Source organism: Tympanuchus pallidicinctus, unplaced genomic scaffold (assembly GCF_026119805.1).
Source record: "Tympanuchus pallidicinctus isolate F22 unplaced genomic scaffold, pur_lepc_1.0 scaffold3, whole genome shotgun sequence".
NCBI classification, from domain to species: domain Eukaryota; kingdom Metazoa; phylum Chordata; class Aves; order Galliformes; family Phasianidae; genus Tympanuchus; species Tympanuchus pallidicinctus.
In genome coordinates this window covers 76,676,846-76,704,668 of record NW_026294747.1, presented here as the reverse complement: position 1 = coordinate 76,704,668, position 27,823 = coordinate 76,676,846, and the positions used below count along the sequence as shown (strand labels likewise).

Here is a 27,823-nt window from a genome sequence, read left to right as displayed (position 1 = left end):
AAATTGGTTATGTACATTTAATGCATTTTGGATTTAAAAAAAATTGGTTTTGATTGTTGTTTATTTCTGAAAAAGGCATTAATATTTTTTAAAGTAGCTTCACAGAAAGATGTGGTAATTTGTCAGATACCATTTGAAATTATTTTAAAACAAACTTTGTAAATTACCCAAATAAGGATTTCATTATGATTAAAATAAATTCTGTAGGTCTGGATATTTACCTATTAACAAGCTGTTTGCAAGAATGGCAGCTAAAGACGATGTTTGTGCAAGAGTGCAATATCTGTAGGAATACTTTGTTAGTTGTGTCTGTACTAGCAGAGAAGCATAGAAGCTGGCTAATTGCTTAATGTTTTCCAAATGCAGCTATAAGTCTTTAGTATTTGGTGGGAGGAGGTTTTCTAAGAAGTCTTACCATTGTTTTGGTACACTGTACTCTTACTCTTTAGTTAAACTTGACATGTAAGCCTGGAATCTGCCATGTATATACTTTGGTTTAGGCTTGAATTCTTATTTAAAAACTCACTTATTTTATGTATGGGTAATGAAGGTAAGAAACACGGTATAGCTGAGAACTGGCTGGCAGTGTTGCTATTCTTGCTGCATAGTGCACAAAATAGTCTGCTCTTCCAGGAGTTGAATATCTTTGCAGATACAGCAAATATGTGATGCGAACATTATTATATTAAAAAAACAACATCTGAAACTACGGAAGTTTTAGTTTTGCACTTGGGATGCGTTAGTTCTTCAGCTTGTTTTGTAAGGCTAAGATTTAGATTTTATTAGAGGGGAATAGAAAGACATTGGAACAAGTAAGATTCCTTTTAAATCAGATGTCTTTGAAGGACTTGGTATTTGCTTTAGACATGTATGTCTTTTGTGGAAGATCAAGTAAATCTTAAACGAAGTTCTGTTGCTGTGTGGAGACTGCTGTGAGCTATAGGAGTTGTTTCTTGTAATGTCTAGTTCCAAGGATCTTTAAAAATTAACTTTCTGAAACTCCTTCATTTCACATAGTTTTGTAAATATCTGTATTTTTAAAAATTAAAATGTACAACTTTGAGTGTGAACATTTTTCAGCATCTGGAGTCAATTTACCAGAGTACAGCATTCTTTGTAAGTCAAATGCGAGATAGCCATCAGTCTTTTAACTCCATAAAATCTGTTAAAGGTGACAGGAGAACATAAAAAGTGTGCAGGCGGGGGCAGGGAAAGATGAGGCTTGACTGTAAAAGTGGCCATGGTTTGGGTTTTTTTGTTTACTCTGCCTTGAAAGTTGTACTTTTCAGATATTACAGACTTTCAGATCTTTTAAAGAAAGCAAATGCAGCTGAAAACAAGTAAGTGGTGCATTTGCAGTGGTTTTGTGCTGCAAAGACTATCCAGTTCATATGGTGAAACTGTTGTAGTTAGTTTTCCCAGTCGGCGGTGATAGCATTACAGTCAGGTTTTTAAAATCAGAAGGACTTGTACCCGGTGGTTAAGTATTACATTTATTAGATGTGAAGAGAAGAGCCCCAGTATTAGAAGTTAAATTGGGTGAAAGTTGTTTCAGGATTAAGATCAGAATGACTACCTTCTGTGTAAGAGGCTGATGTCCAGAGCCTGTAGTAGATTATCCTAATCCTTTCTGAGACTATAAAGTTTTAAAAGAAAATGCAAACAAAACTAAAAACCAATGCCAGTTAGACCCATAAATTAATACAGTAGTGTAAGGAAGACCAGATACCTTAAAATAATTGAGGTTTTAACTGAGAGTCTTTGAATGAAGACAAATCCATTAAGACTTGCAGTAGACAGAATCCTGCTTTGATGTATGGCATCTCCCAGAAGCTCTGCCCTGTTTTTAAACAGACAGACCAAGTATGCGATTATCAACTCCCCATTTCCCTGTACTTCCTTGTAATTCAGATAATTTATGTTACTCTTAACCAGGTTGACTGAGAGTGAAATGTCTAAGCGCCAAGCCTCTTGAAGGTCCCAATAGCTTGTGCTGTTGTGTGGTACTGTGTGTGTAGTTTGTTATGATGTTGGGGTATACTGAAGAAATTCTTGCTCTATAGTGAAATACTGGGGCTGCTCTGAAAGTAATGGCCCCTATTTTATTATGTTGGCCTATGATGTCATAGGCAGAAGTTGATATGACAGTAGGGGTGGAACCTTCTCTCCAGTATTCCATTACACTTTGTTGCCATGCAACAGATGGCAGCAGAGGGGCATCTCTGGAAGTGTGGATGAAGCAAAGGGGTGGAATTTAATTTCTCTGTGATGAAAAGAATGGCATCCACTAATATTCATCGGCATTTACTGAATGTTTATAGAAACCCAAGAGTGAATTTGAGCACAGTGAAGTGGGGGGTGGTACATTTTAACAGTGGTGGCAGCATTGTGAAAGACAAGCCACGTACTGGATGGCCATTTACAATTATTACATCAGAAAATGAAGAGCGTCTTGATGAGCTCATCCATGTGTATCAGCCAGTTACGACCAGGAATCTCTGTATAGAATTGAATATTAGCTTCAAAGTGTTAAACGATTTTGGCAGTGTTGAATTATCAAAAGTTTGCACCAGGTGGGCCTTGCAAATACTCATACGGGAACAAAAGGTACAGCATGCATAAATTTGTCAGGACTTGTTGAACCGCTGTGAGGATGAAGGTGATGGTTTCTTGTATTGCATCATTACTTGTGGCAAACTGAGGTGTTACCGTGATAAGCCAGAGTTAAAACAGCAGTCCATGGAGTGGCAACAATTGAATTCCTCTAGTGGTTTAACCCCAGCAGTTGGCTCAGCGCCACACAGTTGTTTACTCAGTCTCCCCCTTTCCAGCGGGATGGGGAGAGAACAAAAAAAAACCACGTAGAACTTGTGCATTGAGATAAAACTATTTACTAAGATAGATGAAAGGAAAAAGATAGTAGTTATGACTATATATATGTATATAACAAGAAGTGCATGAACAATTACTCACCACTCACTGACAGATGCCCATCTAGCCCCCAGTGAGAGGAAAAGAGCCAGATGGATTCCTACCCTCTTCAAAACTATCCTTCTGTACGATGTGCTTGATATCATATGGTATGGAATATCCTTTTGGCCAGTTAAGTCAGTTGTCCTGATTCTGTGCCGTTGCAGCCCATCATTAGTATGAGCTGAGAAACTGGAACAGCCTTGGTTCTGTTCAGCTCTGCTTAGAATAACTTTAAACAACTGTGTGTTATAAACTTTGCTTTGGTTTTAGAAGAAAACCATAGCATCATGCCACACACTGAAAAAAACCAGTTCTGTTCCAGCTGAAACTCAAGACAATTCCCCTGTGAAAAACAAGATGTAGCCCTCAGTGGTCAAAGGGATGTGCACTGTCTTTTGTGATAGGAAGAGATGATCTTTCTGGATTTCCTGGAGCACAGACAAACCACAAACTTTGCTAGATTGTGATGCTGACTAAGTAGAAGGTTCAAACTTTCAGTATTAGGTTGGAGAAAACAGCGTTTCTCTTGCAACAGAATAACGCCAGGCCCCATGCCAGCTTGAAGGCCAGCACACTGCTGGTCTTAGCTGGACTGTCCTACTACACTGGCTGAATAGTCTGGTTTTGGCACTGTACAATCCAGTGTCTATCTGGACGTAATGATTTGGCTTAGCCATGCAGTGCGTTTTAACAATATGTCTGTTCCTGATGCTTTACAAATGTTACCTCAGCTAGTTGCTTAAAACCTGCAGGATCCTTGTGATGATTCATCTGGATGTGAGCTCGTTTTCAGTAAATCTCCCTAACATAAATAAAATGCATGGAATTCTCTAGATAGACCTACAGTGTATTTCCAGAAGATTATTCAAATAACTCTTTCTTTCAGGAGCATTAGGCATGATTTCAAAAAAGATGTGGGAGTTGTATATACAAGTATGCTGTATGCAGGAAGTATACAGTCAAAATACTTAGCAAAGTTTGTGTAAGAGCTTGTGTGGTGGGAACACAAGGCATACTAAGTGAAACAACCTATCACATACTGTTGGAAAAGCTGCTTTATTTCCAATCCTGATCCTCAGAGTGGAATTTTTGTCAATTTGAACTCACCTGGGACTTAACTAGTTTAGACGTAAACTCACTACTTTGTATGACTCTTACCATACTTTCAGTTTTTATTCAGCTTTTGATTAGAATTCCTTTTTTGGTGTCAGATCTTGTAGATAACCTGTGCAGTCTGCAAGGCCATAAGAATAAAAAAAAAAAGAAAAAAGAAGCTATTAATTTTGATAGTGGTCTAGCTTGCCATATGTTTTTATGAGGAAAAATATTTATGCGGCAGTGTAGCGTATTTCGTGAAAAATAAAAATAAATACATCCTAAGGAGATTTCTTGTTAGACTAAGTGACTTGAAGAAACTAGAATTTTAAAATCCAAATCAGTGAAGTCTCTCTGATCTCTAGAACTATACAACTCTAAGAATTTTAATGTAGGAGAGATTCATGAAAAGTGTAAAAGGAGCTCAAGAATATCAGTGTGGGTCTGAGGATTGTGCTTGTGTAGTCTTCTAATATTGTTTGTACTTGACGACATGACTTGTTTTATACCTATTTTCTATGGCTTATTTTGCACATTTATGAGAAGATTTTCTTGATAGGAATGGCTAGAAGTTTCAAGTACATTCTTAAACCAAAAAGCTACCCATAAGTCATTAATGTAATTTGCTTTCACATAAAAATCCCAAATGCAGATTTAAAAGAAGAATAAAGTTTGTAACTGTAACTGGTAAGTCACAGACTAATTCCTAATCTGAAGGATTCAAAGGTTCATTTGGGCAAATAACATCCTTTTGGAGGACTTTTACTTTTGTATGCAAAAACAATTCTCTTAAGCAGTAAAAGGATGGCAGTGCAGATGAATGTATTAATAATATACAGTCAATGTATTTTGAAATGAATAAGCCAGAAGTAGCAAAGTCTTCCTGACATTTTGAAGAACATCTATTCTGAGCAATTACAGTTATGAGTTCTAAAGCAAACAATAAGAATAGGGTGAAGCTTTCAAAGGAAGGATTCAGCCATGACTGAGAAGGAAGTTCATAAAGGAGCAGAGATGGAAAATGGAGAAGTGAATTAAGAATTCTAAGCGTACTTGCCAAGAACCTATATGATTACTGTTCAGCATTCCTAACCTTTCTTGGCAATCAGCATATTGGAGTTCAATGGCTTGGCTGTGATTGCTGGAGAAAGCTGGGTGGCTTGGGTAGTTCTTTAGTGAGGGAAAGTCAGGGAAGGGTAGCTGCCATTAGAGGCTGTTACACAAGGAGCCTAGACAGAAGCTCTTCATCTGCCCTCTACTAATGCCTGGTTTGGGAGTAGTAATAGAGGAACAGTTTTTCTGTTCTTTTTGGAGTTTGGGAGAGCCTTGGAAGGGCTTAATTAGTCATATTGGACGGGAGGTACTGAGAGCGCTGATCTGGTGTTGGCCATGGCCAGGTGCAGTCTGCATGCAGATGGTTTGTTTGAAAGGAATTAGGTTAAATGGAACATGTTCTTGCTAGGATTCCTTGCATCTCACCTGTAGGCTGAATATCAGTGGCTGTTCTTCTCTTCCCCAGGTTTGTCTAAATTTTTTGCTGCCATTTATGCTGTTAATATCTGAAATGTGACAAGTAAACTTGATATCTGCATGCTATAAGGAGGTGTAGTGTCTTTCTATTTCCTATCAGGAATCTTAAGTATTTAAAAGTTTCAAAGCAAAGATAAAAAATGAATCTTTCTAGGACGTACTTGCCCCTCCTGTTTACAGCTCCTTTCAAATATTGGAAGGCCACAATGAGGTCTCCCTGAAGCCTTCTCTTCTCCAAGCTAAACAAGCCCAGTTCCCTCAACCTTTGTAACATATGCTTATCATGAAAATTATCATTGTAACATACGCTTATCATGAAAATCTCATTCTGATAAGCACAGTATGAGACTGTTAAATTCTAATGTGTATCCTGGAAATGGTACTGTTCTTTTAAGGATCTGGTATACTATGAACGTTAAAATAACTTTTTTTTCCATGTTTAATTGTTGCAATTGGAAGGAATTATACTGCAGCTTGTTTGTCTCACTTTGTCTTTAGTTATGTCCGTGAGTTGCCAGACAGCTACTTGTGTTAACCGTAGTGCTGACTGGGTCTACAGAACTGTTTTGTCAGCTCTTCAACTGCATCTCTTCCTAATTTGTCCATAAAGTATGTATCTTGTAGTAGTAAATTATTCACTGGGGCATATCTAGTGCATTCTGCCTGGAAACTCTCAGAGAGGTCTGAATGATGTTTGGGAACATGATGCATGTGACAGTTTAGTAGTCCCTGTGCTGTATAGTTTTAGAGAAACAAAACCCAAAAGTATAGCTCCAGGCAATCCAGAGTATCCTCGTGTAAGAAAAATAATAATAAAAAAAAACTATCACTTTAAATTTGAAAGAGGATTTCCTTAGTACAGGAAGATTGAGCATAACTGGAACAAATTGATGGCATTGTAATCAAATAAAGGCTTTGCAGGGTAAGTGTGGGTGAAATGATTCAGCTTGTAAGGGTAGCAGACAGCAGTTGCATCATGTCCTCTACACCTGAGGCAGAATTAGGCCCAATAATTTAATTTGTATGAACACAGTAAAGCCATATTAGCTCCGTGCATTTTTGCAATATAGGTAGATTATTATTTTTTTTTTTCTTTTTGGCCATGTTAAAGCAGTAGTTTTCATTTTCAAGTGTATTGCGCAGTGTTACTGGCTCTTTGAAAACTGTTGGCAGGGTTGATTGAAATGACTCATTTATTTTTATCAGATTCATCAGTTTTCAAAAACATACAAAAATCCTGATTGTATGCTGTGTTTTCTCCACAGAAAAGTTACTTTTTGAAACCATTATATTTTACATTATAGACTTGGTCTGTAATGCTAATGTGGGAATTACAGTCAGTATTGCTATTTTCTTATAGTAACTCCAGATACAAGGAAATTTTCTAAACTTACTGTTTTTTGTTTTTTTTTTTTGTTATTGTTGTTGTTTTATTCAAGTTCAGGCAGTATGGAAAAAAGCAATGATTTTTTTATTATTATTACTTTATTATTACTTCCAAATTAGTGTTGTGGTTTTCTTGAATCAAGACCAAAAGTTAAAATAGTCTTTATTTCAATGAGGATTATTATATTAAAGTTGTTGTGGGGAAAATAAAGAAGAGAAAAATAAAAAAGTCAGTCAATCAGTCACCCTGTTAGATGATGAACGTTTTTAAACCACAGGAACTGGTGCATCTGGGAAGTTCACCCACGGAAACATTGCAGAGATTTCACTACTCTCTGGCATCCTGTCATCTTGTCTAAACAGATGTAGGTGCTGAGCGCCTTTAATGATGTGGAAAAAGTGAAACAGTAAATGGAAAAGAAAATGGTTTTGTAGTCATGAGGTTGTTAAGTATGAATAAAACGGTGGTGTTAGTGGAAGAGGTATGCCATCAACACAACTGCTTTCTCCTTGTAACTGGGCGTCTTTGGTTTGCCACTGATTGGAGTTCTTCCTCTCAGTTCATCTGAGTTCTTCCTCAGTGACCTCCCCAAGACCGAGAGAGACGGCCGTTTCGTGTTAAACTTCACAATTGCAGAGTTGGGCTTAGTCTATCAGTGAAGCAGAAAGATGCCCTGTGATTAAAATTAGCACGTCAGCTTCAGTTTAAATTTCCAAATTTGTTGAGGACAATGAAATTAAAATCAGTCTTTTGCTGGGGAGACTGAATTTGACTGGGGTGTATTTGACTTTTTATTTGTAATGGTAGCTTTAGAATGCAGCTAATTGGCACGTGCTGGAATGTTCTTATTATACCAGGCGTTTAAAAGCTAACAAACACTGACAAAAGAAATATGAGTAAAAAATTATAGTGGGTAGAAATAAATCCATTTTACAATTTGAGCTACTGTAAATGATCAGAGCTCTAATACAAGAAAGATGTATTCAGGTATATTATTGTTCACTGGAATTCCTGTCTATACATATATTCTTTTGTGTGTCTGTTAAACATGATCTTAACATGAAGCCCTTTTTCTCCTAACTCAAAAGCTTTCTCGAAGTTGATGAATACCATACATAATGGTAAGTTATATTAGAATCTTTTCCAGAGATTCATTTATCCCAAAGGGTAGCCTTTTGTAGAAAATCCTGATTGAAGGTCTGCATATTCTATTGATTGGGTGAAATACAGGTCTGCAGTGAGTCAATTGTTCAGTACTTGAGTGAAAACTTTGTAGATTGTCTGCAGGAGCCTGATAGGTCAATAGTTCCTCAGTTCTCTTTTTATGATCTTTTTGTATGTGCGCAGTAAAATGATAACAGTTTTATTCTAGTTCTAAGATTCTTTTCTTTAATTTTGTGAATAGTGTTTTTAGTTCTTCTGTGCTCCATTCATAGGTGTGTTATAGTGGTATCTGCCTCAGGAATTCTCTCACCTTCCTGACTACTTAAATTACTACGAGTAATGCATGTGAAGGTATCCTTGTTTTGTCCATTCTTTGTTCTGGCAGCCCAGTCCTGCCATTTGTGTCACTGGTAACAGTACTATCAATTTCAGAGGTGGCAATATCGAATCTTTAATGTATCTGATTGCAGTTTCCCTCTAGTATTCGGTATTAACTTTGTGTCCCTAGTTGAGTATTTACTCATAGCTTGTGGAAATGAAATATGTTTTATTAAATTTACTTTTTCAAGGCTTTTGTTCATTTATAGGAAACAATGATAGCTATATTCACAAGCTGCTGAAAGATTCAGTGGGAATATTTACAGTTAAAATGATCTCGTGAGGATAGTTTTAAAGATGATCGAGTGTATTTCTCAGTGTTGTATTTAAATGGTGGCAGGCAATCTAGTAATGAACTTTGGAGTTTTCAATTGATATCAGCCATATAGAATGATTTTCTTATTGTTGTACACTTATGTGGGAAAAGCAGTGCTGCATTCATTGTGAATTCTATCAGTGTGGAGTGCAGTGTATCCAAAAGAAATTAAGTGTTTAAACTTTGCATGTTGAAATTCTTCACATCTTAAGCTAGCATTCATTAAGATTTTATAGGATTTCTGCTTTTCGCACTGCTGGAGGCATGGGTTATATGTTAGGCAGATATCTGTAGTGGTAGGTCTCTTTAAAAATAAAGAAATAAATAAATTGTAGTCTACGTGCCATGAGAAATGCTGAAATTTCTCTAGGTTTACTTTGCTTTAGTAAAACAGGTTTAGCTCTTTCCCTTTTGATATAGGGTTTCCCTCTCACTCTCCCAGGTGTGCAGTGCTGTGAACCAGCTTTGAGATGAAGGAAAGCAAGCTCACCATTTTTCTGAACAAAAATAAAACATCTGAAGGGTATCTGAGAAAGTGTGCTGAATTTGGACTTGGTGAGTTTCTGCTGTTTATAAGCAGAGCTTTTTTGCTGTTTAATGTTGAAGAGGTATAAATTCACAGTGAAGTGCAGAACAAAAAGAGATGGAACACCATTTGTCATTACTTCTTTCCACATTACAATATTTTTAAAAACTGATTGTATATTCCTAGCACTAGTGGAATACTGGTGTATTCCTAGCATAGAAGTTCAAAGAGCATAGATGAAAAGTAGTTACTTAATATTGTACGCTTTCTTGTCAAGCATTAAACAGTGCTTTGTAGGAGCACATTGTAGGACAGAGTAACGTTACCTACGTGTTTGTTTTAGAACAGGACTGGGTTTATCATCTCATCTGCCTGGTGTGCATGGGGGTGTGTTATTTATTATTTACCTTCCCATGCTTCCCTCAGTAAGATTTTGAAGTTGCTTGTTTCTTTCCTCCTCCAACCTCGTTTTGCAGGAATGTTTTGCATATTCTTCTTTTGGCAGAAGTGTGTATAGGAATGAAAACAGTGGGGGTATGTAGATCTTGGTAATATGAACAGTAAGGAGAGATTGTAGTGTGTGTACAGGATGAAAAGAACGTGTTAAAACTTGTGATAAGATTGTGAGTCAGGTGATGCTGAGGATGTCTGGGTTGTCTGTAAGAATTTTGAAGGAGATGATGTATCAGGAGATCATTTTTATTGCACTGAGTTTGCTGGCTGCACATGGTCAAGAAGGTACCAAAAAGGAGAAAAAAAAAAAAAAAGAGTTTGGGTTTGGGTAGAGACAAATACAGGTTTGAAACAGAGAGGTTCGTTTGATAGCTACACTTCATATGAAGGTGATGGTTGAAGTCAGTGAGTCGAATTTGGTGGTGACCAAGAGTAAAGGAGGAGAGATAATCGCAAAAGGCTTGAACACATGAGAGAGTGTCAGTTGAAAAGGAGGAATAAAAAATAGTGTCATGGAAGCTGTGACTTCCAGTAAAAATACCTTAGTAGAGGGGAATCAGGATACGCGAAGTGGTACACTGCAGTTTTACCAGTAAGAGACAGTTCTTGGTTCTTGGATTTGGTAGATTTTCAAGGTCAGGTTTTCTTTTCTTTTTTTCCTTCTTTTAATAAATATATGTGTGTTGTTTAAAATGTCCCTGAAAAATTCAGTTGAGAGATTTGAAGATTGCACTGCTATTCACTGTGTGATAGCTTTGTGCTTTGTCTTATTCTGGACAGTCAAACTTTTTTATTTGACCTTGAAGTCTCATCTATTCTACATCATCTTTTATCACTGGAAAGCAGAGGAGGTAATGCAGACATACGTGTCTATTGGGGATTTTAGAGCATACTAAAGACTATGGGTAGTGATGACCTGACAGTTTTAATTTCATGTTAGAGCTAGCTGTAAAGTGTAATGGTTGGTTGTAGGCTTTCTCTGGCTACTTTTGTCCTTACTTGTTAAGTTTGCTCTGTGTTTTGTTTCTTGTTCCTCTTCCTGTTTTCAGGTCTGTTTTCATGTGTTCCATCTTACACCGTTTTTTGTGTCACAGTGTTGGCAGTTATAGCCAGTTACCCCTGCCATCAAAATGGTTCCAAAGAATGTTTATCAGTCAGGTGATAGGCGCTTTATGTATAAAAATATAAATATAAATACATATTAAAAAAAAAAAATTAGAACAGACAGCAACCAAGCCGCTTCTAGCACTGTGCTCATCTTTAGAAGGTAGTGTGTTTGCAAATGAAGATTTTAGCACTGCACACTTGACCTGAGCATAAATGCTGGCGAAATTTATTATATAGTATATAATATTTTTTTTTAAAGAGAACGGATTACATCTGAAGAATGTCATTCATCTACTACTGTAGTGTAACTTAATACTGTAGGCTGTGGTGTTTGAAGGGGTTAAATACTCTATATTCTGTTAATAGTGAAGAGGAATAAAGTGCTTCCATTGACTTGCTGTTCTAGCACTAAGAGTGATTCCTGTCAGGCTACTTTGAAGATATGGTAGGTTTTCAGGAATATTAAGCTAACATTTAAAGCTCTCCCTTAGGTTCTTTCTCAAGTTAGATCACAAATGTCATGTTCCTACTTGGGAATACTTGTTTTGTTGAGCTAATACTACTTTTAGTATAGGCCATATTAGAGTAACTTAAACTTTTATGTCTTGGATTACCATGATAAAAGCAAATATATAAATAAAAGTTATAGATTTTATTTATCAATTATTTCTCAGTATCTGTGTGGGTTTTTTTTTCTTTTTATTTATTTATTTATTTGTTTTAATTCTTACAAAGATCTTTCACTGCTTTTACATACTTTGAAATTCATGTCTTTTCTGTATTCCTGGGGATATTGTCTCACATCTACGGAGCTCTGGATCTTACTGATCTTTTTCTACAAGAGTACTTAAAAAAAAAAAAGTTGAATCATACTAGAATAAATATTAAATTCTTAATGTGTTTTATTCTGTGAAGCTGAATTAGTTGTAAATGTGAACCTTAAGCTGACTGTTACGAAGCATTTCAAAGATTTACTCTGGAAAATCAGAACACCTAGAGGTTCATGATTACAAAGCAAGTAGATAATTAGGAACCTTTTCTTTAGAGTGATCTCTGCTGATGCTTTCATTGGGGTTGTTTTTTGTATAGCTATCATAGCACAAAATGAATAGGGAAAGAAAATTAAGATATAGGAGGAAAAGTCTGTGTAAAATTAAGCATGATTTGTGCTATTAACTAGTGTTTCTGTGCAAGAATAAAGGCCAAATCAATACTAAAATTAGTAATCACTTCATTATCTCAGAATGTTGTACTTTGTTTTAGTTTGTGATGCTGTAATATAACACATTGAACTTGATGGCACCTGGAACTTACGAACGATTGCATAGGTTTTAGTGGTGCCAACTTTGAACGAAGAAAACCCTGTTCCTGAGTGATTTTTAGCTCAGCCTTCGAGCTTTTTTCTGGAGGTGCTGGAGTTGCAATGAATCTGTATGTGATCATAATGGGATAAGCTTTGGAATCCCAGCCTTTCTGTTCAAATGGGCTGTTCCAAGTATGGGGTAGAGAGAAGACCTTGCACTTCTACTGAAAGTATGAGGAAGCATACACTGCACTGTGAGAAACCAAAGGTCTGAGTGAGAAGGCAAAGTTACAGGGGCTGAGAATTTAAAAGAACCCATTCAGCTAGTAATTCTGGGTGGCTTTGGAGAGATGAGGCAGGAGTGATGCACTTTGGCTAGGCATTGATGTGTCTCATGTGCATCCCAAAGGTACGTATGGTACCAGGTGGAAGCACGAGTCAGAACAACATAGTCTCCTGTAAGCTGTTTTTTGAGGAAAAGGGAGAAATTAACTTGGAATTTCTTAAGGGTTTCAGAACTCTTTCTGTAAAGGTAATTGTAACCTGTATGCCAACAGACATGTTTCCACTTTTTTTACCGTGTGATTTAAATTCTCCCCACTCCTCACAGCCCATTCCTACGCTGGGACTCTCTTCCCCAGATTGCCTTCAATTCTTGCAGCTCCTTCATCGTTAATGTTTCTTACCTGTGAAAATCCTCCCAGAATGACTCCTCCGCAGGTCACTGGTAGCACCACCCTGTTGTTGGTGTCCCCTCTCCCCACACGTGCAGTCTGTCTGTGGTACAGCTTTGCCACAGGACATGCTGTGGGAATTTACATTGGTTCAGAGAGGGATTCCAGGAATTCATTGGGACAGAGCTGGAAGCAAACCCAAGGCTACATGTTTCAAGCTCAGAATCCTGAAATCATAGGGTTCTAAAAGCTGGGAGATTATCCAAAGGAATCTTACTTCATACTTACCCTTCTCTTGAGCCTTTCTATGTGCAACTGTTGTTGGTCGCAGTAACTGGTTTTTATTTGCTTGTGTTTAGCATTAGGTGCAACTAAGCTTATATTTCATCCATATTGCAAATTAATGACCTATGTGGTAATTCTTCCATAGTTAATGTTCTAGTAGAGCATGTTCTTGCTTGTTTAAAATAAATAAAATTTGGCTACTAATCAACAGCAGCATTGAAGGGCACTTTCATTTTGCTCTGTAGAGAAAACTGTCATGGCTTTGGGGTTGATTTCTTGAGATCATCGCAGAAAATGAAAGTACTGGAAATGCTTATATAGCTTCCTTTTTTTTTTTTTTTTTTTTTTTTTTTTTTTTTTGTGAACGAGTTCTTGTTCTTAAAGCACAAATTTTCCTTTGATTTATGAGTTTTGTTGCATGACTGAAGTTTATTCCCCCTCCCCCCACTTCTCCCCAAGTAGGAAGGCAAATCTTAAGTTCTGTGGTTCTCTGCAACTTCTGTAAACATTAAAGTTTACAGAAAAAAAACTCTTTGACTAGGCTAAGTTATTTCTTAAGCTTTTGTAAAACACTAAGAGCATCAACCTGTGGTAGATACTGCGGATAATTAGAATAGTAACTTGGAAGGAACCTTTACGCTGTGGTCCAGCTGCAGCTACATGGGTCATGGTGGGGAAATGTAGGTTATTGATGCAGTGCTGTTAAAAGTGAAAAGTTCATCTGATTTGTTAATTCTTCTACTCATGGAATTACTTTTTTAAGGTTTTTTAATAAGACCATTTAAATTGCTGTATGTGCCTCTTGACGCATGTTCTGTACAGCTCGTTCTCCCTAATCTTGATGTTCTTTTATTTGCTCTATTATCAGTTTCATCATTGATTGTCAGCAAAAGGATTGCTGTTTCTCCCAATCTGCATCATCTGATATGTTCCCTGCTCTGTATTAATGTGCTTCCTTGCTAAGCAGGCAATTATTTCTTGTTCGGAGATGGTTTTGTTTTGTTTGTTAATTGCCCTTCTGTTAAGCGTTTTGCTCCAGCAGTGCAGGCTGTACATGCGTTTAACGTCTCGGAGCCTGAAATCATGTTTGCATGTGTCAGCAGTGGTAAGCTTTGCCCTGACAGGGCTGCACGTCCTCGTGTAGTTGAAAAATTGGGTACTATTTAAAACACTGAAGATTGTATTTAATCATGCTGTTTATGCCTCTGGCAAATGGCGCAGTGCCATTTGTCACAAGTTACAGCTGTTTAACTTTTCAGTAGTATGGGAGGGACTTCAGGGTGATTGGTTTGTTTGGCACTTATAACTTTGGTTTATGTTCAGTTATTATTCTTCACTGATTCAGACTGATTTTTCTTCCTTCAGAGAATAAAAGGAGAACTTGATAGACTTGAGACATTTTACATATGTACTTTCCTGACTTTCTGATATGATAAGCACTTAGTTTTTGTACAGGTATATTTGAAATGGTGAGGAAATTGAGGATTTATTTGTGTGTGCCACACACAGTTGTTTGAGTGCCTGCATGAAGTCTTGGTTGCATGACTGCTTCCTGAACGTGCACTGACATGGTGTATTAAGTAAGACATTGCTAAATGGGAGTGTTTAGGCAGAGTATCTGGACAGGTGGTATTTTGTGGTGTTTTGCAACTGTAACAACTAAATAGCAAGTGTTCAAAAGCAAACAAAACAGTAACAAAGGCAAAAAAAAAAAAAAAAGAAGAGGAAAAAGCTTACTTCATTGCACTGGCAAACTAGTTTACTGTTTTTCTTTTGAAGTAGTTTGATACCCGTGGTTTTATAACTGTCTGCTTGTATACCAACAGTTCATTTTAAAGAATGAACCCTACAATTAAAATAGAAGCAGCAGAAAACGTGCAGTTATTAAATATCTGAAAATGAAGAAGCATTTTAAAACAGTATGCTTTAAAATTTGGATTTTTTTTTTTTTTTTTTTTTTTTTACACCTTTCTAGCAAAATATCTTTCTTTTTTACAACTTGACTTTCACAAAGAATTTTGTTTTCTCCACTTGTGATATTGATGCTTTATGAGACCGGTAGCATTTGTAGTGACTAGGTGTTGTGATTTGATCTGTGTTGTGATATTTCTTTACACTTTAAAATTCACAGAGCTGGATAGTTACATCAGAATCTCATTTTTGTCAAGAAATGACATGGCTTTAATTGTTTAGTAGATAGTTCAGTTGGTAGTGTAGAGATAAATCTAGAGCAGAATCCATATAATTTACTGTCCATGAGTTAGGTGAGGCAGATACAGTTGGAGAAAGATTGTAATAACGTGGACACTTCAGGATCTTAACTGTTAGTAATGTCATAATTATAGACTAAGGGGATGGTGACAAAAATAAAGGAAAGATGACCATGAAAACTGTGTTAAATGGAAGAAGGAAAGATGAAGGTCACCAGAAAAGTGGAGAAGGTATGGAATTGTGCTATGGGGAAGAGGTTGAGAAGATTGCAAGTCCTTTCCTGATCTAGCTTAGACAGGGAAACTAGTTGTCAGCATGTGTCTGGCTGTTTTTTGTCTCTCTTTTCTCTGCTAGGTCTGGCTACAGTTTTTCTTGGTAGTTCATACAGGCAAGGAATTTAAGGTGCACTGCTGTTTGCACAGTATGTGTGGTTTGGGTGATGTTAGTCTTCCTTGACTGTCGGAGCTCAGGAGGAATGCTGGGTGGCAAGTGATTTTTCAATATTGCCTCTCTTCTTGTCACTGCCTTCTTCAGATCATTATTTGTATGAGTGACAAACTAGCTCCAGCTTTTACCTCCTAACTAGCATTTCACTTCTGTTGCTTTTTTTGATCTAACCATGTTCATTCTACTTCTGTTTACTCCCTGTGGCACTCTTCCTCTAACTGCAATTCAGTGCTACCATGCTTGATATTCCTTGGCCAGCTGACAGCTCACTTATCTAATGCACGTGGAGCCTAACAGTTTCATAGACAGGTACTACTTCTTGTCCTGGGCTTCTGGTCAGTAGGGTGTTTTCCCACAGCCTGTATCATGAACTTTACTCTGCATGTAGACAAACAGAAGTAATGGCTTCACTGAGGGGTGTGAACTCTTACAATTTAATTTGCTACCATGCATATCTGACTAATGTTAATATGTTCAGTTATTTATTTATTGGCTGCTCTAGCAGAAATGCTAGTCAAGCATTCTTAGATCACAGATGGAGTTCTAGTTTGTGACTAAACAAAATACTACCAGTTATACCAGTAAATCTGAGTACTTGATCCTCAGATTTGTTGTCATTTTTTCCTGAAAATACCCAAGAAATCCTTAGTTACCAGAATTCCTTTTTTGAACAAATGTATGTCATTCAGAAATGTTACTTTAAATTTGAAGTATTTTTGTATTCAGTTCATGTATGTTGAGCCTATAATACGTTATTTCTTATCTACTTTAACTTTCACAGTAATTCTTTGAAACTGTACTCTTGGATAGCAGACTCAATTGAAGGCAGGTATTTTAGCAAAAAAAAAAAAAAAAAATCTACTACTTAAAAATTTGAGTGTAGTTTTTAATGCACATAAAATATTTGATCTGTCATGTGTCTTTGTGGAACTTAGAACTGAGACAGTCTGTGTTCCCTGCATTGTAGAATGTCACATGATGAGAGCACTTTTATCAATCAGCATGGTTAGAAATTCAACACAGGAACTTTCTGCATTATATATTAAGTAATCTTGTTTGTCTTGTTTAATTTTCTACTGCATGTTTACATGGTTACTAGAAAAGAGGGAGGGGGGAGAGAGATGCATGTAATCATTTTTGTAATTTTTTTCAGGTATTTTTAGCAGCAATGATGTAGCAGTATCATTTCCAAATGCAGTATCTGGCTCAGGATCTAGCACTCCCGTTTCCAGTTCTCATTTACCTCAGCAGGCTTCAGGCCACTTGCAGCAAGTGGGAGCTCTATCACCTTCAACTGCGCCTTCTATAACTACTGTTGTTGCTGCAACTCAGGTAAACTATCACAAGAGTTTAAGATAGCAAGCAATGTTATTGACCCGCTTATTTTCGATGTTACAAGAAACCATCATTTAATTGGAAAGTAGATTAATAAACATTGTATTTGTTTTGCAAACATTATTATATTGGCTGGAGTTTCCCCCGCATTGTTTCATAGTCCAGTCTCTTTAGAGTGGAAGTACACAGTAATACAGATTGTGTTGTGACTGATAGCATAAGTGCTATTAGTTCATCAGCGCTCCAACCAATGTCTGCTACCAGAACAATGTTTTAAGAATGAATTTAAAAGAAAATCATATGAAGTTTCTGGATGTTTCATCTAAATGTGGTGGTATCAGTCAAAGAATAAATGGGTTTGTCTGGAAAATTCAACAGATGGATTGAATGGAATGGAACAGATGGAAGAAGCTTACCTAGGCCAAGGTTGTCATCTTGATAGCAAATAAAAGTTGACAGACACACTGTAGTTTTATATTTGAAAGATTATACAAATGAAGATGTGTAGTTAGAGGAAAAGTTATGGTAGCATTTTATATGATCTTAAGTTGGGCAAGATTACATTTGTCAACACCACAGAGTATGAAGCTATAGTTGTAAAGAGCCAACACAATTAAAGTACAAAGAGCATAATGTTTTTTGTACTTCAATTTGTATTTTTCTTTCTCTATTGAGGATCTGTTTTATGACTAATACATTAAATGCAGCCTTTTGTGTGCATGTAAACATCAGTTTTTAAATCTGTAGAATCTACAGTGATCTAAGGTAGTGAATAAAAACTGAAAAATTGAAGTCAAGCTTAACGCATACTTATGTACGTATTTGTGTGCACACATGGACATATGGGTGTGTATAGTAAGCATATAGCAATAATACTGCATGCAGACCAGCATAGAATCATTTTCAGTATCACATAACACTGTTGTTAGAGGTGGTACTTCATACTTTAAGGTAATTGTTCTGGATTATAAGCCTTGCATTTTCCTAATGTGTTAGTGTAATTTCTGTATCATAACTTTTGGAACTAAAATTGGGAACTAAAATATCTTTGCAGAAACTGATAAAAACCATTTAAAGGAAATAAATAAATGACACAGTGTTTCTGGGAAACCTGTGTAGCTTTTCTGAGGGGACGTGACAACCAATGAATTTTTTTCCTTTCTTTTCCTCCCCTCTGACCCCCTCCCCCTCCCTTTTCCTTAGTGTATTACATAAAATAACTCCGTGAAGTCATTTAAATTAAGCAGTCTGGAGATGAGTGAAGAGGTTGTGTCATAGTGTAGTAGCTGATTAAAAGATTTAAAACAAACAAACAAAAAAACAAACAAAAAAACCCCCAATCAAACAAACAAAAAAAACCAAACCACCAAAACCCAGAACAAGTATATATGCTCAGCTCTCACAGTGATGAGGTTTTCCATTGGAGTCTTGCAACAATCAGCATTATGGCCTTTTGTGCAGTTCAGTGTATTCATAAATAATGTGGGAAAAAAAGGAGGAACAGAGGCTACGTTTGCTGATTATGGTAGGTGATGCAGTGAGCTATTACGAGGATCAACTGTCAAAACTGCTGAAAGACCTCACCAGCCTTTGCTGACAAGGTGGTAAGAGGACAAATGAAATTCACATTAAAGGGAAAACAGTCTCTATTCAAAACAGATAGAGCAAACCTGAAAGAGTTACGGAAGAACAGCAGTAATGAGCAGTGGCAAGGAACAGCATCTCTATAAGGAACAAATAAATAATTTAGAGGTCTTGGCTTGAAAAAAAGACTCTTGTATGGGGTAAGCCAAAGGTCTGCAAAGTCAGAAATGACGTGGAATAGGTAAATAAACAAGAGTGGTGCACTATTGCTTTCTATTTGTTAAACTCTAATTGAGGATAAATGGATTGAAAAAACAATGGGAGAGAGCCTGAATGTAGTTTACCAACTTAAAGGACTTGAAAATACCGGGCAGGTTTCCCACTACAGGTATTTTTGTTTCATACTGAATTATGAAAACCGCCCCTAAAATGCCTTTGCTTTGCTGGACTCTGGGACTTCTTTCAGTTTCAGTTCATGAGGTATTTGAAAAGACTCAGTCAAGTGAACGTATTTTACCATGTAGTTGTTCCTTAATTCAAGAGAACCATTTTACCATGCAGTTACTTTAAATGACTGATTATTTACCTACTTAGTTCTGCGAGTTTCCACGTGTCTGCTTGAGATCTTAAGTAAATATTAACAGTTACCACTACTTGACCATGAAAGTCTTCAAATAATGGCATGCTAATGCATTTATTGTGTAGTATTTTAATTAAAAGAAAATGAGCTAAGATCCTTGCTGCACCAAAAATGGTTACAAGATAAAAGGTAAACTTGGGCATCTACAACAGGTAAAAGGTAATGGCTAAAAAGTTTTTTTTTGTTTGAACTAGTTGTTAAGAGAGCTACTATGGCCAAAACTTGATTGATCAACATGCAGCTGGATTATTATTTAATAGCATCGAATATATACTGTTACAGTGAACTTGTCTAAGACTTTAAATATTCTTTTTCTATTAATCAATTGTAAATTATGACTTTGGTGAGATGATAAATTTTCCATTTCTTCATAAATTTTGGTATCCTTTTCTTTGCTAAGGTATTAGAATATTCTGAAGAGAGGGACTGGGGAAAAAGTATTTTCCAACACTGAATTTCTGAAATTGGCTGAATTGTTTTGACTGGGAGGCCATGGTAGACATCCAGAGCAGAAAATTTTACTCAAAGTACTAAGAAAACTAGAAAGCAATACAGTTATGCCAGTGTTGTTGAATAACTTCTGTGCCCGTGTTAAACATTAAGAAAAGCCCAAAAAAGTAGTACTTCAGGTGCTGCTTTATCCTCCAGCAACTAAACACCACCAATTTAAAGCATAAAATGTGGTTGTTGGTGTTTTTTTTTTTTTTTTGTTATTACTATTATCTTATTTTATTTTAATCCTGGATTTTAATTCTTTGATTCTGTTGACTAATACGAAGGCTCCTGCCCTGCTTGTTGTTTAAGAGTGACCTTATTGCAATCATCTTTTCTTTTCTATCTCATTTTATTCTGCCTTCATGCCACGGGTAATTTTTATTCCAATCTAATAAATCCAGAAGAGATTATTAGCTTGTGTTCATGCTGTGCCATAACTGAATTTAAATGCTGGTGTTCTTCACCAGGTGGGAGTTGGTGGTCTGCTTGCTGGAAATGTGGACATATTTATGGATTTTTTTTCTTACATCATTTTCCTGTTTTTTATCGTTCATGGACATAGACTGTGATAGATTACATTGTATAATTCAGTGAAATTTCATTAGCATGACAATGCAATTAACAATTGCAAAAGTGTAAGAAAAAGCATACAGGAGAAAAAGGTACAGTCCACGCAAATACTTGATTCTGGTTTTCTGGGAGTGGATGCTCTCTGTGTTGGTAGGTACTGCCTGTTTTGCATGTAACAGATAAATACTGCATCTTACGTCTCTGGAACTTGTCTACTTATCACATGAAAATTAACATATGTTTTGTTGTCAAGAAAAATCACTTTCTGGCCTTTTGGTTTGGAATATTGTCTTACTGCTGAACCAAATCTCATGTTGTACCATGGTGCTCGGTTTTCATCTCAAGGATTTCTTTGTGTTTCACGCTTGATTATAGCAAAGACGTTTGTTAGTCTCTTGTGTTGTTCTGTATCAGTCTGCTGTATTGCTCTTCTGATAAGTTGTTCTTAGTGATTAAATATTATTTACAGCAAAAATAGTGATGTAGATGCCTCAGAATCTTTTGGTATCGTACAGCAGCATTTGTTTTCTACTTGCCAGGAAATTGTGGTTGGGAGATTAATTTACTTTCAGTTTTAAAATTTTTAATTAGTTTTAGTAGATCACGTGTTTTATAGAGAAGGAGCTGTTTACTGCTTTGATAGAGACTGAGATTGGTTGAGCTGTCTATTCGTTTTGATTACCTAAATCAGTGAAATTATCCTAGTAGCGCTCTGGGGCCATTTGTTTCTGGGCTGCGTGCATTTAGAATATAGTATCAGACTGCAGGAACGGAAGCAAGGCTTTTTGGCTGGGTTTTCTTCCAGTCATTGATTATTAATCTCTCAAATTGTATTCTTTCTAAGAAAAACTGTATCTTGTCGTCTGATTCCAAGATTTTTAATGGGAGTAGAGTATGCATGTAGTGGTTTCTTTAAAACAGAGCGTTTTGTTGTAAAGATTTGGTGCTAATAAACTCTCTTGTGCTGGTATTGTGTGGTTCGGATTATAATAATTGCAGATGATGCAGAAATTTTCAGAATTTTATTTTGGAATCAATATGTTTGAATTGCAATTTTAGCTTTTTTTTTCCCTCCCGTGTGATGGTATCTATGCTTCTAGTGATTCCCAGAACTGTGAGGCGCTTTCAAGCAGTATTGCACATACATGACAATAGCCTATTTTACAGATACAGTCCAAAATCTTTTCTATTTCTTAGGACAGAGAGAAAGATGTTTCTGCTAGCGGTTTCCTTCTTTTCCCAAGCTGTTTTTCCTTCTCCTAAGTTTGTTTTGTTTTCTCCCTAAGTTCCCATCTCTATGCACTGTGTTTCCTTGACCACAGAAACAGCTAATAGAGGGAAGGGAAAAGAAGCATCTGTAACAGCAGTCCTTGTGACTTGCACAGTGATAGGGAAAGTGAATAGCTGCTGTTCGTTACTTTAGTCCGGTATTTAATTATGATGGAGTAAACTGCAGCCTCCGTGGTGGAGATGCGATAATTGGGAAGGTAGGTGCTGCTACTCAGTTGCAATTCTAAGTGAAATAAGTTTGCTTTAATCACTTCCATTATCCCTGAAGTCTGTTTGGCTTTACTCCCCTTAGGAGCAGTAGGAAAACAGCAGGGTTTTCTTTAGCATTCATATAGTGGTGGTTATCCTCCTTTGTGTGATGCAGCCTTTAAAGAGAGATAAGGCTTAATTTTTTCAATAGGTTTGGAGTTATTTGTTAACAATAGAGGAATGTGAAAGCTCAGGAATCCAGAGATCTTTTCAGATGCTGAATGTATGGCACCTTATGTTTCAGATGCTTCTGTCCTTTGGTTTTTATTTTCTCACTTTCTGGGTTACTATAGCTTGTCATTCTGGGTCTCCTTAGCCCTCTGCTCTTTCCCCACACTGCTAATTTACACTATTTTTGTATTTCCTATTTTAGTGGTTTTTTTCTTATTGTGATTCAAGTCTGCTCATCATTGTGCATACTGTCAAAGGCAACCTTCTCCCCCTTTTTCTTTTATATTCTGACACCCATAGGAAAATAACTGAAAATACTGGAAAAATGAACTGTTGTTAATTCTGGTCCTTACCAACAGAGGCTAGGAGCAATTTCAAAAGCAATGTTATTTATGTCTTTCAGAACAGGAGTGGAATGTTCTCTGTAGCTGAAATGATGATTACATAAAAAATACTGCTTCAACAAGTACTCTTTACCAAAAATTTTTTTTAAAATTATTATTATTATTATTGTTTTTGCAAATCTTCAGAAGACAAATTTGACACTTTTGGACAATAAAAAAACACATGCCTGACTGATACTGTGGCTGAGCTTTCAGCTGTAGCAACAAATGGATGCCATATTCTCAAATTCAGTATGTCCAGAGAAGATACTCTTTGCTTCTGTTTCCCAGTCTTGTTCAGAGAAATGTAGTCTTTTTTTTTTTTTTTTTTTTTTTGGTAAAACATTCAGCTTAAGAAAACATGAGGAAGGGAGGAAAGTTTCACAGTGAGCATTTAACATGATAGAGCTGGGCAGGCAAAAGTGTAAGTCCATTTAAAGATGTTTTTAGTCCATCCTTTTCATGAGTAGTCTAGAAAAATGGCAGGTCTGTTCGCTGTCAGTGCTTTAATGAGCTTTCCTTTGAGAGATGGAATGAAAACATGAAAAAAGACAAATTGTCCTCAATTCTAGGACACTGATGTGGCAGACATGATAATCTCAGTCTTCAAGTAGCCTGCAGTAGGTGGTAGCTTGCTTGAGTGAGCGAAAGTACGCACTGCTGCCACTTGTAATGGCTGAAGTTAAGAATTTGGTATTGGCTTGTGTGGACACATTTGGATCAGAACATCTTAAGGCTTAAAACTAGAAACTTTGGAAGTATCCCTGTGGACTTATTTGAATAGAGTAACCCTTTCTTGCTACCCAAAACAATTTGTCTTAATTATGATGAATTACTTTAGCCATGTAATTAAATATGATTTCCATGACTTGGGAAGGCCATTATGTCGTTTTTACTTTTTTTCAGGTTAATTCCTGAAGTGTTTCCTAACACATAAACACTTTGGATGCTGAATACTAGATATGAAGTCCAGAGTGCAGTTAGTATGGACTCCTTATCTGCAAAGCCTAGTGACTTGTTTTGGTTTGTATCACATGCTGCCTTGTAATGAAACCTCTTAACCCTTAGAAACCAGTAATTTGTGTAAAGCACTGATAGTGCTTATGACAGTATGTTGGTTTATTTGATAAGTTTCTCCAAAAACCACTATCTCTGGTGATTGGGAATTCAGGTCTTACCAGACTTTGTCTTTATTTGATACAAAATTGTTTGTTATAATCAAGAGTTAAATGATTGTTCCTGCAGATGAGCAGTATCTTTTTTTTTTTTTTTTTTTTTTTTCTTATTCAGTTATAACTTATATTGCAATATATGTATTTTTGGTTGGTTGTTGCTGTTTTTTAAGAACTTGTATAAAAGTAGCAAGTCTAACAAATGTTTGTGGTCAGGTTAGTTACATGTTTCTGGATTTCTAGTTATATCATTCTAAAGATGATTTGCATTTAGTTTAGTATGTGTAGTAATTAGAAATAGAATAATAAAACATCTGGAAATCGTGATAGTGCATGTTTTGAGCTGCATGCTTCCAGAAAGGAAATCGTATCCTTAATGCTGTACCAGAATTCTCTAATAAATAGACATGGTGGATAAATGAAAACCACTTAACATATTTTATTCGACTATCAAAACAGCTCTTGGTGATAAGATCTCTTAGAAGAGGCTCCTAGCCATGGGGTCAAAGGTGAAATATCGCCATGGATCACAGACTGTTTGGATGCTAAGATTACTTTGTGCTCCTTATCTCACAACTTAAAAAGATGAAAAAGGGTAAAGCAACACATCCAAAACAAAAAGAGATTATTCTTAAAAAAGTATGTTGTTCATCCTTGGGACTCATTGCCACAGGAAGTAGTCAATGTCAGTATATTTAGAAGGTGTTCTGTATGCATCCCCCAGAGCTTTGTAGACAGAGAAGAGTTAGGTATTGTTATGTGAACTGTCAATGCAAAATAAAAGCTTTCCTTCCTAAAGCACTAAACTGTGTTCTTGTCACGGCCACGTAAATTTAAGAGACTTAGGAAATTAAAAATGAACAAAGAATGATTCTAATAAACATTTTGCCATAGTAGTTTTCTTGCTGGACACTTAAAACCTGTTTTAATTCTTCGTTACTTCTAGGCAAAATGGATAAAAATCTAATTTTCTTTTCCTTCAATCTGACTGAGGATTTTTGGGGTGGGGGTGGAGGAGAGTAGCAAGAAGGAAGAATTTACAGCCAGAGGGAAAATTCCTTGTAACATGTGACTCAAGTAGAAGAACAAAGGAATCATAGTTGCAAGTAATCTAGTATTTAGCTCAATTAAAATCTTTTCATATTCTTCTCTTGCCTCAGAGAGATTGTCTTCACATACACTTGTGCACTGTACAGGTAGCTTGAAAGGCAGTTGCATGATGTTGGGCAGTGCTGCATGCTGAGACAACTGCATCAGTGTTTCGGTCTAGCAATAAATGTTTTCTGCCTTCAAGCTGAAGCTTATTTAGCTTGGCTTATCTGGTGCTGCTGTAGCAACCATCAGTCTCCAGGCAACTGAGGCACATTGACCTCTTCGTTGAACTGAGTGTAGCACTACTTCAATTTAGCTGCCTGAGACAATAGTAATGTTGTTGAATGTGAAAAATGTGAAATTTTCTAGTCTGTATGCAATGGAAAGATTAAATAAAATTTCAGATGAGACCAAATGTTTAGTTTTGTCTTGAAAAAGATTTCAAGTTTATGTAGTGTATCCTTTGTTCCTTCCAAGCTGCAGAGTTCATTGTTGAGGCAGTCCTTACGTGCCTTCTGTAGTGTTGAGTATCTGGTAAGCATTTTTACACGGCAGGAATTATGCTACCATAGGTGTTTGTTTCATCACTTAAATACCAAAGGCTGTTGAGGTTTATTTAGAAATTTTACGTCAGTGTGTGTGAATAAATTGCTGATTCATTATTTCTATTTTTGAAATTTTAGATGATCTTGGAAGTGATTACTTTTTTCTCACATTTATTGTTTGCCATACTAAACAGGGTTTCTTTGGAATACTTATGAAGAAAACAGATTGCTAAATTGGTATACAGGATCTGTTTCCTAATCAAGTCATTCTTTCTGCTGGTCAATATGAAAGTGAAATTGTGATTCCCGATGCATAGGTTCACAATCTTAAGGAAAACAAATTCGTAGGCAGGGTATTGCTTCCATTGTCTGTTCAGAGCACATACAGGTTAAGTGAGTGCTACGAAGGCAGAGGTAGTTGGAAAGGATGGAGGAACAAACTTGAGGTAAAAGGGATTTGTGTTGAAATGGCAGCTCTGTTGGCATTTTTGTTTAAGGAGGAGGTGGAAGAATCCTAGTCTTATCTCTATAAATCCAGTTTTTTGGGTTTTTTTTTGGCTTTTTTTTTTTAAAGAAGGATGGGGAGAAAAGAGGGGAAAAAAAAAAGTTTTCGGCTTAGTAAGAAAAAATTCTAAAAAGTTTATGTACAGGGCTATTTATTTTTTGATGTCTAATTGATAAATATCAGTTGACTAAAGTTGTACAGAATATCCAGCTTAGTTGATGTTAAAGACACCAGTAAACTGGCTGTACAGTTGAAGTTATAGCTTTTTCACATTGTTGGAATATAAGCCTTCTACCCATGTGGGTTTTAATGACTTGATGTGTCCTTGTTGTACAGTGGGCAGAGGTATAAATTAGTTTCTGTAGGTGTGCCATTAATTTTTCATTTTGCCTTTCAAATCCCACGGAGTTTCCCGGTTGCATTCATTCATGCCTTTCTTGGAAAATATCTGAGTGTTGTTGTTTGAAGTTTAGACGGTTGCATTTAATTGAAGGATTTATTTGTACTTTTAATCAAAATGATTGATTTTCAAAGACAGTATTTGATTATTTGCTTGTTTATAAGCAATAACCTCCATGACATCTAGTTTTATGCTAGTAGCGTAAGAAGTACTAATGATGTGAGTAATGTATACATAGGTTGATTTCATAAGCCACATATACAGTTTTCTAACAGATTTTAATTATGGTAATTCTTACATTTTTAATGAATGCTTTTGGATTGAAATTTTTTTCCCTTAAGATACCCCCACAATCTTTCTCTGATTTCATTTTATCTAATATCTGTATTTTTTTAGCTAATTCTTTATTTTGATGAGTTAGCAGTTTTGGAGGGGGGGAGGAGGTGCAGACCATTTGATTTCAGAAAATTGCACCTTTATTATCTGTTAAAAACAAAAACCCATCAAACTTCAGGGACTTGTGCATGATGGTACTGGTGGCAGAATGGGATGGGTTATCTTTTCAAGTCCAGTACTTCTTTTGGCGAATGAGTGAATAAAAGGCTATAGTAGGCATTTGAGGTTAACTGATACTGCTGCTATATTGGTACGTGTGATACCAGATGGGGCGAGATGAGCTGTAAAAGGTTGTGTGCAGTTCCTGCATCAGTAGTGCTGTCGGTTGTAGTAATCAAGAAGCCAATACAATAGTTTGCTTGAAAGTTAATTCAACTAATAAAAAAGAAAACAAATACGAAAAAAGTGAAAAGATGGAAAGATCATTTTCATTCAGTTAAAATACAAATTGAGCTTATCACATTGCATTTTAAAATCATTTTGTGCTGCTATTCATTTTGCAAACTTGTATGATGGTTTTCAGAAGAAAAGTTGGGAACACTATTGTATCCAGAATTTTCTTTGTTCTCTGAATTCCGTCTGTATTTATTGGGATAGAAATCTTTCAGGTATTATTGTTTTCACTAGATTCAAGATCTAGACACTTGTGGTGAAGGTACTGAAGAGTTGAAATGCAGCAGTTGATTTGGCAGAACTCCCACTTGGGGTTCCTAGAAATTTGGTGTGTCTCTGCAGTCTGACAACCCCTATGTAGCTCTGTATTGCCATCCCATATGATGAACTAACAGAATTCAGAGAAGGCAAATGATTGATGATTTGTAGCAGTGGCTCCCTCCCCACACTTCTTAAGTGAAGTTAAAGGTGGTACTAAAGGTACTGAAAGGATCTGATAGCACATTCTTCCCATTGCATTGAATATCCAAGCAAAGCTCCGGGTAATGTAATCGGCTTAAAAAAAAATTCTAGAGATAAAATCACTTTTCTCCATTTGTCCAAGTTAAGCTAGCAAACAAAAAGCAAGGTTGCTTTTGCAGCTATCACTTGATAGGCAAGCTGTTTCACCTTCTCAAGAAAAGCAGTTAATTTGTATCTGTATATTACTGATTTTTGTTTAACATCATGTACATAACATGAGTATGTTTGAATA

General features: G+C 36.3%; 1 protein-coding gene across 4 annotated transcripts in view; it reads left to right on the top strand.

Moving 5' to 3' along the window:
• MLLT10 (MLLT10 histone lysine methyltransferase DOT1L cofactor) overlaps nucleotides 1-27,823 on the top strand; it is a 113,584-nt gene that overhangs the window by 61,639 nt on the left and 24,122 nt on the right. For all 4 annotated transcript variants that reach the window (XM_052696286.1, XM_052696285.1, XM_052696284.1 and 1 more), the window contains one exon: nucleotides 17,003-17,181. In XM_052696286.1, the coding sequence (XP_052552246.1) occupies nucleotides 17,003-17,181 (179 nt within the window). The remainder of the gene's footprint in view (nucleotides 1-17,002; nucleotides 17,182-27,823) is intronic.